This window comes from Micropterus dolomieu, linkage group LG18, assembly GCF_021292245.1.
Source record: "Micropterus dolomieu isolate WLL.071019.BEF.003 ecotype Adirondacks linkage group LG18, ASM2129224v1, whole genome shotgun sequence".
NCBI lineage: Eukaryota > Metazoa > Chordata > Actinopteri > Centrarchiformes > Centrarchidae > Micropterus > Micropterus dolomieu.
Window position 1 is genome coordinate 34847165 of NC_060167.1, and position 12722 is coordinate 34859886.

Consider the following 12722-nt stretch of genomic DNA (forward strand, 5'->3'; position numbering starts at 1 on the left):
TGGACTAACCAACTTTTGGTTTTGGTTCTCATAGATTTTTGTTAACCAATTGTAAAACAGAATAACACCAGCCTCATTATTTAAATTTGGAAAAATCTAACATCTAACTATTTATCTAATCCTACATTACCAGTCAATGCAGAGTACTTGATTTTGCTTATTGCACATAAAAAGTAGACACAGCTAAGACTCCAGTATTACAGTGAATAATGTAATGTCATATAAAACATAATAGTAATAATAATAGTAAATAGTGCCAAATGAAGCATGTTGCAAAACAAAAACAAAACGTGTTTTACAACTAGGGGTACAGCTCAATTACAGCCTCCCTATAAAATTCAAATTAGCTTTATTGGCATGAATGTATAGCAACAATATTGCCAAAGCTACTGTACCTGTAACTGTAAACCAATAGGTCAGCCTGTCATCCTTGAAGGAAGGGCGCTGGAGTGCAACCTGCTCTCATCTGAATGTTAAACTGACAAATAAAGTAGGCGCATGTTTGGGGTTTTCATCATTTGAGAACCATTCCTAGCTACAACTGAACTTTAACATGTTAAGAAGTTTGCATCAGGTGAGGAAACACTATTTTTTTGTAGCCTGCTTGGCCGCTGATTGGCTGCGTGTTGCCATGGCTCAAACGGGACCGAGCGGAGGTTCAGCCGGAATAAAAGGCAGAGTTTTTATGATGGAGAGCAGAGCGGCTGATCCGATCTCAACTCACAGCTCCTGTCCTGTGGTCTCATATACATTCCAGCGAAAGTTGTGAGCAGCTTTGACAATTTGATGCGCGCTTGGAATGACTCTGATATATCCTCTGTGAGCGGACTGTACCGGACTCTCTCCTTCTCGCACTTGCCTCTCAGCCTGGATGATGGAGGTGGAGGGCTGCTGGCAGAGGCTGCTCAGGCTGCTCCTCCTGCTCTGCTTCATGACTCTCCACAGCTCGGCCATCGAGACCGGTGAGACTTCAGCCACCAGATACACCGATTTGTTCATATATTCTCATTTTATGCGAAAATTAATAGAAACTAATGGACTCATGGAACAGTAAACAAAATACATAAATATCAAATGGAGCCCATGTTGCAAGTGAATGAACATTACTGTTTAAAGTTAGAAACTGGATTTAATTGTTGTTTGCATATCATGATAGAAATTGTCATATAAAATTGCATATGATGTGATACAATTTTTTTTTCCGTTTGGCTCACCCTTGCTGTAGCCAATTACACCAGTTTATTCAGGTTTATTCACTGTACTGTTATATACTTTGTTTGGCACACAGGAGGGCAGAATCAGTTTATGTGTGAAGTGATAGAATGGAAGCCTGTGTTGAGTCACCAGTGTCAGGATAATACATGGATTGACAGCAAGGCTGCTGCCCTTTTCCACACAATGCTGTCTCAGACACATTTCTCACTTTTTGTCACCCAGGGCCTTGGCCCTCACCTGCCCTCTATATTTGGACTCCATTTACAATGATATTGTTTAGAAAGCCTTTGAAAAAATCTTTACTAGGGACTTGGTGTCCTCTGGTCACCCATGTTTTGGACAGTGATTCCACAGGCTTTGTATTTACTTGTGCGGTGCAGAGGGGATGAGCTGTTTCCCACCAACAGGGGCTCCCGGGCTTTGGGACATTCCTGGAGGTCAGTGCAAGAGGATCTACTTGTCTCCCAGGGAAACGGAGCTAATAAACTCCAGGGGTGATCATAAATTTTCTCATTATTTGGCCTGTGGCCCAGAGGCAGGGGGTGGTGGGTGGCTGGGTGGGGGCCGCTGGAGCCGGATCTGCCCACCCATCTGTCCTGGCCCTGCCTGTGGATGAGCAGTGAGCTGCTGCTCAAACAGTCACAACGCTCAGCACATGGCTGATGTAGCAGACCAGTTTTACACAGATGTGTGTCAGTTTGTACATCTACCAGTGTGTTGAAGACAAACCCTAATAACTATCAAAAATAACTCTCAGCTTCTTCAATAGCATCACTGGAATCTTTTATTTACATGTTCTCTTTAACCACACATTTGGGTCTGTAAAGATTCCCAGTCATTCAGGTCATGGTATATCTAGTGCTAAGTCAATGGCAACCGGAATAGCTTTAGATTATTGACTCTCACCTGCTTTAGGTATTAAATTTCCTCTTTGTTTTTGCTGGAGTTGTATATTGAAAAGACTGTAACTTTGGAAGAAAGTCAGACTGGTGAAGCCTCATGTAGACAAATTAGGAAGGACTCTTTTACTGGCTAGAACAAAAATGAGGAATGATTACAGCAAACAAAACCTGCTTCAGTGTTCAAACAGACACCTAATTTTTATTTGAAGACAGACTTGAAGTTAGTCACCCATCCTTTAACATTAAAATGAAACAGATAGCATAAACAGAACGGCAACACACAATACCAACAAACATAACGAGGTCTTGCAAGAAAGCAGGAGACCTTGAGGAAGAGTACAGCGAACCAAAACTAATGCAGATCACAAGTACATTTTTGTCCTTGACAACAGTCTATGCTGTCTGGTTCCTCTGAGATATAACACTTCAGACTTGTTGTCACGCATTCCAGGTTTCCTATACCAGTAATGTTTTTTATTCAAAACAACTGCACCAAAGATTAATCCAGGAATTTAAGAGCGTTTTCTTAGCAGCCACAAAACTAGAACATAACACTAATGAATCAATTTAAGATTAATATGAGAATAACCATCAAGGAGACACAGATAATAGTTAGAATTATAGAGAATTCTCAACAAAACTCTTCAGCAAGCAAGCTATAAGAAGAAGCAAATGTATAATGCACAATGTAGGTTCTTTTGGAAGAAGGTAGCTCGGTGTTCTCAGAATGGATGTATCACAGCAGAGGCTGCAAAGAGACCGAAGAAGACGTCTGAGGAAGTGAGAAAGAGAAAAAGAGAGAGTGACCAAGCAAGAGACCGGACAACATCAGACAGGCTTTTACTTGTTGGCGTGAGCTAAAAGAGCTGAAAGGATGCAGGACAGATGGCCTTCTTGCTGTTGGATTAGTCAGTACTAACTTATTAGCAGGCTTGCTGTGTTTTGTGTTGTTGCGCTTGCTTATGTTTGCCTATGTCAACAAAGTTGTCACCCAAGCACAAATAGGCGAAGAGACCAAAGAATATGTTGGCAGAGGAAGCTGAAAAGGCTCCAAGACATTGAGCTTCATGGAAATAAAAGGCTGCTAGACAGAAACAGAGCTGACATTCTTTTTGTTGGACTAACTTAGTAATACTAGCTGGCTTGCTGTGTCTAATTTTTGATAATAAGTAATGAAATCATACCATATACACATGTTACGCTGTCCTTATTTACGGCAGCAGTGAATTACACTCAAAAGACACAAGAAAAACCATCTTACATAATGTTGCTTTAAAATTACGTACATGAAAAAATGTAGATGAGTTGTAGTTTTTTATGGAATCTGATTGATTGGCTGTATATGCTCTATGAGTAACTTCAAAAGTTTTTGCGCTAGATATTAAAATTCATATGTATGTTCAACCATGTCCCAATCAGATTCTTCACAGAAATCCTCTAACTCCCTTTTTCATAACAATGAAACGGCGGGAGACTTTTCCAATAAGCTTATTGTAAATCACAGAACATGGGGATGTGGATGCCAGCATAATTTCCTGCTGAAGTCCCTTAGAGCAAGGCAACCAGGCCTAGATGTCTGTCTCTGTTAGTGTAGTAGTAAGAGTTCATACAAATCAATAGTTTTATGTATACACTAACACTCTACAATGGCCGTAAAATATGAGCGGAGGCTGAGAGTGGTTAGCCCATTTTCTCAAGATTCTGATATTCATCTTTCCTGAGATAATGATTTAATTTCAATGTAAGCTTGACACATCAGATACTATTTTCTCTTGATTACATCAGAAATTTCTTAATTAGAATGGAGGAGACTCTAAAACAGACAAGTGTCCTTTTTGTGATCTGTAAAATAATATATTAAAAAGAGCCAAACACACAGTGTCTTTTCCTTTTCAGTGAATGTGGTGGACTTCTGTGGCCAGACGATCCAGGGTGACGGCATGATTGTCAACTCGCACCAGGAATCTAAGAAGTACTACTTTGTGACCATGGGGACTGACTGCCACCTCACCATGCAGGGCAGCTCTCCTAAAGACAAGGTCCAGTTCCACTTTCGTTTCTTCCTGGTCTACAGTTTGCTACGAGTGGCTCCTCTGAGCCCGGCTCCTCTCTTCCCAGAGTCCCCTCGTGGCTCCGCCCCTCTCAACCCTAGGCTGGAACCCACCTCTGGTGAAAGCTCAGGGGACCCGTGTCATGCCGGCTCATACATTCAGTTTTATGATGGACGGGACAAGAGCTCGCCTCCCCTTGGGCCTCCTCTGTGTGGGAAGAGCCCGCCCCGGCCGGTGCTGTCCACAGGAAACTATCTGACTCTGAGACTGGTGACCCGGGGGACTCAGCCCAGAGTCGACTTCGTGGGGGACTTCACCTCCTTCAGACTGGGTAAGAAAAACACAAACATGTAAAAATTATTTTGTATAACCAGACATCTTGGAGTAAATTAGCATTCTCATACAATAGCCACTTAACTACAGGTATGTTTTATGTTGACCATGGGTTATGTTTTATTTGTTTTATGCTTGCCAATCAGAATCAAATGTTTGTATGTGGGTACTGTCCTTTAGTATCCTTTGGGCTCTGCAGGCACCTCACCCATATCACTGATGCTCAGGAGATGGGTACCAATGATCTTCTGAGCAGTTTGAATCACCTGCTGCAGAGCCCTCCGGTCCTGGGCCGTGCACATCCCATGTTAGTGATGTTTCCAGTCAGGATGCTTTCTGTTACTCCTCTGTAAAAGCTGACAAGAACTTGGCACGGGAATTTGGCCTTCTTAAACTTCCTCATGAAATCCACTGGTTTCTGAGCTTTCTTCACCAGCGTGGAGATGGGAAATGACCGTGTCAGGATCTCCGTAACAGTGTTTCCATCAAGGTTTTTTAATACGCATTTTGAAGTATTAGAAAACGTTGATTGAAAAGTCTTTAATTTCGCAAAATAGTTTTTATGCTCGCTTGAGGTGGTTTTTGCCATAGTCGAAAAAGAGTTAATGCGCTAACAGAGAGATGGAAACATTTTTGCAGAATAAGTGTAATGTAGTGAACATGTAGGGCAACTCACGTCTGATCAGCTGTTTCAGCTGTCGACGTCTTTCCGGATATTCCCATAATCTGCGGAGACATGGCTGGTAGCAGTTTGCCCGCTTGAAACACAATCCTCAGGACCTCTCTCCATTTTTCTAAGAACCATAGGCCTACGTCTTGTTTATTACAACCATGTATAACGTTAACTACTGACGTAACTACGCTTTCCGTATACAGTTTTATTTGCTCCAAACCAGCTGATGGTAACGCACTTGTTCCGCATTTACTTTTTTTTTCATTTTTTTGCTGATCAGTTTCATGGGGAGATTGTGTTGAATGCTGAGCTGAAATCCACAAACAGCATTCTGATGTAGGTGTTGTTTTTCTCAATTTGTGTGAGGGTTGAGTGGAGGGCAGTGGAGATGGAGTCCTCTGTGGATCTGTTGGTTCTGAAAGCAAACTGGTGAGGGTCCAGGCCGGCTGGGATGTTGTTCTTTATGTGCAGAAGAACCAGTTTCTCAAAGCACTTCATCAGAATGGAGGTGAGAGCCACAGGGCGGTAGTCGTTCAGACCAGACACTGCAGACTTTTTAGGTACAGGAACGATGGTGGCTGTCTTGAAGCAGGTGGGAACCCTCTGCTGAGACAGTGAGATGTTGAAATGTCAGTAATAACATCAACTAGCTGATTGGCACAGGATTTTAGTACACGGCCAGGTATGTTATCAGGCCCAGCAGCTTTACTCATATTCACTCTCAGCAGGACTCTCCTCACATCAGCTGTGGATACTGACAGTGGCCGGTCCTCTAGAAGTGGAGTAGACTTTACAGCTGACTCCTTGTTGAGAAAATCAAAGCGAGCATAAAAGGTGTTAAGTTCATCAGGTAATGTGGCCTCGCACATGATGGGGGAGCTCCTGCTTTTGTAGCCTGTGATGTTTTTGATGGCCTGCCACATATCTTTTGTGTTGTTGGTGTTGAGGTCTTTCTGCAGTCTCTGCTGATGTCTCCGCTTCGCCTCCTTGATGCCAGCTTTCAGTCTCACTCTGGCGGTGCTGTAAGCTTCTTTATCACCTAACCGAAAAGCCCTGGACAGAGCCCTCAGCTCTCCATTCATCCAGACCTTCTGATTGGGGAATGATTTTATCATTTTAGTGATCACCACATCATCAACACATTTGCTGATGTATGATGTCACTGTATATTGTATATTCCTCAAGGTTGATGTGGCTCTCCTGGGCGGGGGCCTCTCTGAACACGAGATTTGTTTGATTAAAATCTCCAGCAACAATAAAAACATCATCAGGTTGTTTTGTCATGTGATTGCTGATGACCTCATACAGCTCCTGTAGTGCATTTTTTTTCAGCTTACATCTGGAGGAATGTAAACAGCAACAACAAAAACACTGGAGAATTCTCTGGGCAGATAGTATGGCCGACATCTCAACATTAAAAATTCTACATGTCATTAAACATTGTCCATCCACTTTGGCTGCATTTGAGCACCAAGCATCATTTATGTAGATACACAGTCCTCCTGCCCTCATCTTTCCGGACTTCAGAGTCCTGTCTGCACGGAATAAACTCCTCCCATCAAGCGTGACAGCTTCCTCTGTCACGCAGCTATGCAGCCAGGTCGCGGTAAAGATGAGGGCACAGCAGTCTCTGATATCCCGTTGCTGAGCCTTAGTCTTACTTCCTGCTGATTGCACCAGCAAGAAAAAACATCATCAACAGAAAACCACATTGTATACTAAGTCTGATTCTTCCAATTAAGATTAATTCTGCATGTATAAAATATCAATCTTATCTTAATTCTTTATTAGTCTCCAAAGAAATACAGGATTTCTATCTTACTAAAAAACGAAAGCGATCTTTTTTCATGCTCATTTCAACAATCAGGTTCAGGTGACAAAGATTTTGCATTAACATCATCCTTTGGCCAGGACATGCACGTTGATTTAGCTTTGACAGCACTTAACACAAATATTCTTTACAAACAGAACTATGCATATAATGTCATTCACAAAATTACGCAAACTACAATAGGCGTGTCAATGACAAAACAAAATGTCTGCCACTGGCTTCATTCATATACAACAGTGCCAATTTTAATTGAAAGTGGACTGATGACTGACTGGGCATAAAACTGATGGAGCAGCTGTATGGTTTGGACCGATTGCATTGTGCCACACTAGTAAGTACCAAGGCAACATCAGACATGAAGATGCACATGTAGGTGAGTTTGCAATATTCCTGCCAATGGCTTGGTGTATTCCACACGAAACTTAGCATTGCACCAGGAAAAGGCAAAAAAAAAACCATTCATGCAAACAAATGAGCTTTGAAAATGCTTTTATAAGGACGGAAATGCATTTTTTCATGTAACTGTTTTTGTTCACAAGAAAACTCAATAAGCTGCCATATTTTCTTTTAGGATACTTAAACTTCACTCACAACTGTAAAGTTTTCATGATTCCGATCCTTCCTGTCTTACCCCTATCCTTCAATTGTCATCTTCCTCTTTAGGTTTTAACCAGTCAGAGTGCAGCAGTGAGCCTTATTTCCCTTGCAGGAATGGGAAGTGTATCCCTCTTGGTCTGGTGTGTGATGATAAAGGCATTGACAACTGCGGGGATGGAAGTGACCTGGAGGAAAACCTGACTACAGGTTGTAAAGGTCAGTTAGGTGATGAGGTGGCACTTGCACATACCTGATATTTAAAAACAAAGTCCCCGATTTTAGTACAGCAAAATGAAAAAAGTTTCTAACGTGTTACTTTTGGTGCACTATAACACATTTAAGGGGTGTCTTTAGAGTACAACACAATGTTATTTCCTCCCTTTATAATAGTTGATCCGAAGTTTTCCCTCATCAGCAGGTCAGCTTTTACCTCCTGAACCTCCACCACCAATAGCAACCCCACCCCCGCCCTCTGTGAATCCACCTACTGCTCCAATTCTTCCACAGATGAACTGTGGCATGCCAGACAGCACTCCCAGTCATGAGTCGGTAACAGGTGAGTGACCACTGTGACATAATAGATATTCATTAATAACTGACAGAAACACTCTCCACCAGTAGGAGTCAATCCATGTGTAATTCACTCTTCTTATATCCTGCAGGCATTTAGTAAACTTTTTTTTTTTTAAATAGCTACGTGGCCATTTGGATGCAAAGTGTCATAAAACTAATGGAGGTGACCATTGAGTTGTTAATTTCACCTAAAGACTCGTAAACCAATAAATGGTGATGGCTTCTCACGGCAGAGAGCAGCCTTTTGAGTGATCTGTCTTTACTGTACTGTCTGACCAAGTCTGGCCTAAGAAAACTATTGTTCTGTTGTGACTATTCAACTGAGAGTGGGAGAAAGGGGATTCACATTCGGCTGCTGTGCAAATTGCCATCTGTTCATTAGCTGAGATCCATTTCGCTGGTCTGCCACATTAAGGGAGCACAGGCTGGATGAACAGACATACTGATCCAGTAGCAGTTTGTTGGCTGTGTTAGAATTTGTTTCATTTTCTTAAGTGGGAACTATACTGAAAATATAAACAGTATGTGGGATTCATGCATATCAAATTACAGTATGTATGGTTAATGTATTGCACAGTAAGTAGCTTAAATTACAACCTCTACAGAGTATGGACAGCATCGGAAACGATAACCAGTTACAGCATCTCTCGAGAAAACAAGCGGACCAGCCGGAGTACGCGTCGGATAAGGACGAGAGGAAAGCGAGTGGCGAGAAGAGTGAAACCAAATCAGTTTGGATCAAAGGCTTTCCCACTCCCCAGCCTACTGGCTAATGTCCGGTCGAATAAAATGGAAGAGACTGCTGTGCCCTCATCTTCACGGAGATCAGGGTCCGTATTTATCAAGCTTCTCAGAATTACTCATAAGAATACTGCTAAGAATTGACTTAAGAGAAAAAAAGATCTTGGCTCAAAGCTGTGCTTTATCAAGCATCATGGTCCTAATTTGAGTGAAGTGTAGGACTAAATCTTAAGTGTCAGTCTTAGTGCTGATTCACGAAACTTTGCTGTGCTGCAAACAGGATTTTGGATGATGATGTAGGCAGGGACCAATCACAGAATGGATTTAATATTCTCAGATAAATTCACATTGAATGGTGAAATTCCTAAGAGGAGTTTACATTCAACACACGTTTGACAATAAAGAATTTTCAAGAGAATACATTATGATATACACATTGGAAATGAAAGATAGAAAAGTTGATCTTTATATGAGTGCCATCAAATGCGCCTACTACTCCTGTGAAGCTGGCTCTTTGCATGACTTGTTTTTGTGTCTGTTGGATTACTGGGGGGGTTTCGTTTGGAAGTCGATGAAACGCGTGACAATGAGTGAAGGTGTAAGGGCCATAGGTTAATTGTTTCCATAACACTTCGGCTTATCGATGGTATTGATGGCCCCAGATCATCAGCATTGCATTGCTGCGTTTGTCCTGTGGCAAAGAAACGAAGTGTCATCACCACCTTCAGTTTAGCTGAAAACTCATTACTGCGTAAAGTCAGCGGTGAGATGACATCCCTCACCACCTTGCTTGAAAGATATTATGCCTGCTTTCAGGCCCGTCTAATTAACTGCGCGTCGTCAAATAGGCCTAATTCAGAAACATTCTTCCTCTCCTGAAAGATTTGCGCATGTCTCTGTCTCAACAGTCACAACACACAAGCCCCTACTGGGAACTCCTAACCACTTGAGAGACCTCTGGAGCTGTCAAGAGTGATTCTTAGCTTTAAGAAATTTGATAACTTGCTTTGATTCTTAAGTTTGAATGAAGGAGAAAATTTAATTAATTTTGAGCACTTAAGATTAAAATGGCACTTTGAGGTGGGTGCACCCTGAATGCACAGCAGAGTACCAGAGGAAGCTGTCACACTTGACTGGAGAATTTTATTCTGCGCAGACAGGACACTAGAGTCCGGTAAGATGAGGACTGTGTGTCTACATAAATTATGCTTGGTGCTCAAACAATAGAAAGCATCCTGACTGGAAACATCACTAACATGGGATGTGCACGGCCCAGGACCGGAGGGCTCTGCAGCGGGTGATTAAAACTGTTCAGAAGATCATTGGTACCCATCTCCTGAGCATCAGTGATATCGGTGAGGTGAGGTGCCTGCAGAGCCCAAAGGATACTAAAGGACAGTACCCACCCAGCCACAGCCTGTTCACCCTGCTGCCTTCTGGGAAGAGAGTTTCAACTGCAGCACCACCAGAGTGCAGAGCAGCTTCTTCCCCCAAGCTATCAGACTTTTAAACTCAAATTCATCCTCAGCACTGCTCCATTGAATGCAGTTTATTTCTGGTATCATTTTTATAATTGCTTTTATATTACTGTATGTTTTCTGCAACATAGCAGAAGGGAGTTACAAACTCAATTTCACTTCACAACCTGTTAAATAAATCTACCTTTTACTTTGTATTTTTCACACGCTCTCACGCCACACATCAATTTTCTCACACAGTGAAAAACAAATGTACAAGCATGATTAAGCGTGAGCCGCTATGAGATTTAAGATGAATTGTTGATAAGCATGTTGTATAGAAAACAATTTACTGTTATGTCTTAAGAACATTTAATAGCAATAATATAATTTTGCTTCACATTTCACTCTGGCCTCTTCTTTAAGTTTGTATTCGACATAATACCTTCTTATCTCAAATAAAAGGACTGAAACAAATGTATACGTGACACAAAAAGGCAATTTATTATTTTGGCTGGTAAGAAATATGTTTGGCCAGTGGATTTTTGTTCATCTTTTCATTTCATTTATTCATTTTGCCCCTCTTGTCCCCAGACTCCCCTGCCTCCCTGTTGGTTATCTACATCATCCTGGGTGTTGTAGCCGGCAGCGTGGTGCTCTGCTGGTGCTGCTGGTCACCTGGCTGGTTCCTGTGGCGCATCAGCATCTGTCGCTTCTTACCCTGCTGTGGCTCCTGCCAGCTCTGCGTCCACAGCTGCTCCCACAGCAAGGAGCACCGACTGGCAAAAGTTACCCCACATACACCGGCCACTGGGACGGCGACAGGCACAGCGGCCAACACCAACAGTGCTGATGACAATGTTAGCGCAGCAGCTGTTTAGAACAGGGGGACCGTCCGGTTGATTAGTTCTGGTACACAGAGACGTGGGTACAGCATGGTGATGCTGAGCTGTGATCAGTGCTGAATATGAACATTTACTGCGTTAGGCAGTACAACATGACCAAGAATCTTTTTAGTAAATGTTGAACTGATGACCAGTTTGGGTTAAACTGTGGTTTGTGTGCTTTAAATGTGATTTAGGTGATGAGACTGCTGTGTTTGTGTTACAAGAAGGTAAAGCAGGGTATGCAGTATGACTATGGATTGTATGAATGTTTATAAAAGGATAGGTTTAGCAAACATTTTTGTTCACAACACACTTTGTCTGTTTTAAAGTAATCTCTTACATATTATGATGGCTGCACATTCTGTTTAAGAGGCTGCTTACGAAGTTTGAGAAGTCCAGCCTTCAATGCTTGCCCAGTTTTCAGATGAGACAATGAAGACTGTTATGTTATTAGTGTGAACAGTTTTTCGTCATAAACTTGTTTGTTTCTTATAAATGTGCTCTGTCTTAGATGCAACATTTTAGTTATGCAGTGAAACGTCCAGTCCACACAGCTTTGACCAAAAGTTTGCAATGAACACATGCTGAGGAAACTGCCCCACATCTACTAAGTCACCCACCTGGTGACAACAGCTGTTCTCCCTCTGAGAAATGCCTTCAAACTTTCCACTCTCCTCCCAGCAGTCCACTGTTGTTCCAAATATAAGCCAAAGTGAAGTTTGGACAATAGAGAACAAGTCATCCAGTGTGTAGCAGTTGACATTCTGTAAGGAAAACCATATTTAACTACGAACTTCTAACATGCTATTGTGTGCACAAAATAAACAGAAATTCCTGTTAATGAAAGGTTCAGTCTGTAAGTTTTAGTGGCATCTAGTGGTGAGGGTTACGAATTGCAACCAGTGGCTCACAATGCATTCACGTGCTCCTCTGATGGTCCCATTTCCCGACTTCACTGTGTATTCATGTGCTCTTAAGTCAGAATGTGGAATCAGTATCAATGCTGCTACAAAGATTTGTTGGATTAGGTTTATCAGAGCATATAAACAGCACACAGACATCTAAATGGACAACAAACTTACCATTATAACCATATTACAAATTACATATTTGCAAAATATGTATATTTGAAATGTGATTTTGCATGAATCAAAGTTCTGTATACTTCTTTATGTCCCATGTAAACTTTATTTCTCTTTTTGCAATAAAGATTTAGGGAGGAAAAAATATTTTTCCGACACCACATGAATGCACCATCAGTACCATCAGTACCATCAGTACCATCAGCACTATCAGTACCATCAGCACCATCAATACCACCACCAGTAGACTATGGTTGTCATCTCCTGAACTATTTAAATCTTGGCTGTATTTCAGCTTGTCTGTTTTCCACCAATGTGTAAAGTTTGTTGCAAGGTAAATTTGCTCACATTTCTCATTATTTTCCAATATGGCTATTACA

General features: G+C 41.8%; 1 protein-coding gene across 3 annotated transcripts; it reads left to right on the forward strand.

Moving 5' to 3' along the window:
• Positions 1 to 668: 668 nt before the first annotated feature.
• ldlrad2 (low density lipoprotein receptor class A domain containing 2) lies at positions 669 to 12136 on the forward strand. Of its 3 annotated transcripts, XR_006829003.1 has the most exons (6): positions 669 to 962; positions 4014 to 4499; positions 7669 to 7818; positions 8018 to 8158; positions 8781 to 9005; positions 10968 to 11015. XR_006829003.1 is itself a non-coding variant. In XM_046075296.1 (5 exons), the coding sequence occupies exons 1-5, from the start codon at positions 872 to 874 to the stop codon at positions 11252 to 11254; spliced, it is 1155 nt and encodes a 384-aa protein (XP_045931252.1). In that variant the 5' UTR covers positions 669 to 871; the 3' UTR covers positions 11255 to 12136. The 3 variants fall into 3 exon arrangements, 2 of the variants coding, with proteins under 2 accessions (XP_045931252.1, XP_045931253.1); XM_046075296.1 differs by lacking the exon at positions 8781 to 9005 and having other exon boundaries at positions 10968 to 12136; XM_046075297.1 differs by lacking the exon at positions 8781 to 9005 and having other exon boundaries at positions 8021 to 8158; positions 10968 to 12136.
• The last annotated feature ends 586 nt before the right edge of the window (positions 12137 to 12722 follow it).

Bases quoted from the DNA above. Each gene is read 5' to 3' on its own strand.
- ldlrad2 (XM_046075296.1), top strand. From the start codon at position 872: ATGATGGAGGTGGAGGGCTGCTGGCAGAGGCTGCTCAGGCTGCTCCTC. The intron at 963-4,013 runs GTGAGACTTCAG...TTTCCTTTTCAG, and splicing joins CAGCTCGGCCATCGAGACCG to TGAATGTGGTGGACTTCTGT. The intron at 4,500-7,668 runs GTAAGAAAAACA...CTTCCTCTTTAG, and splicing joins CTTCACCTCCTTCAGACTGG to GTTTTAACCAGTCAGAGTGC.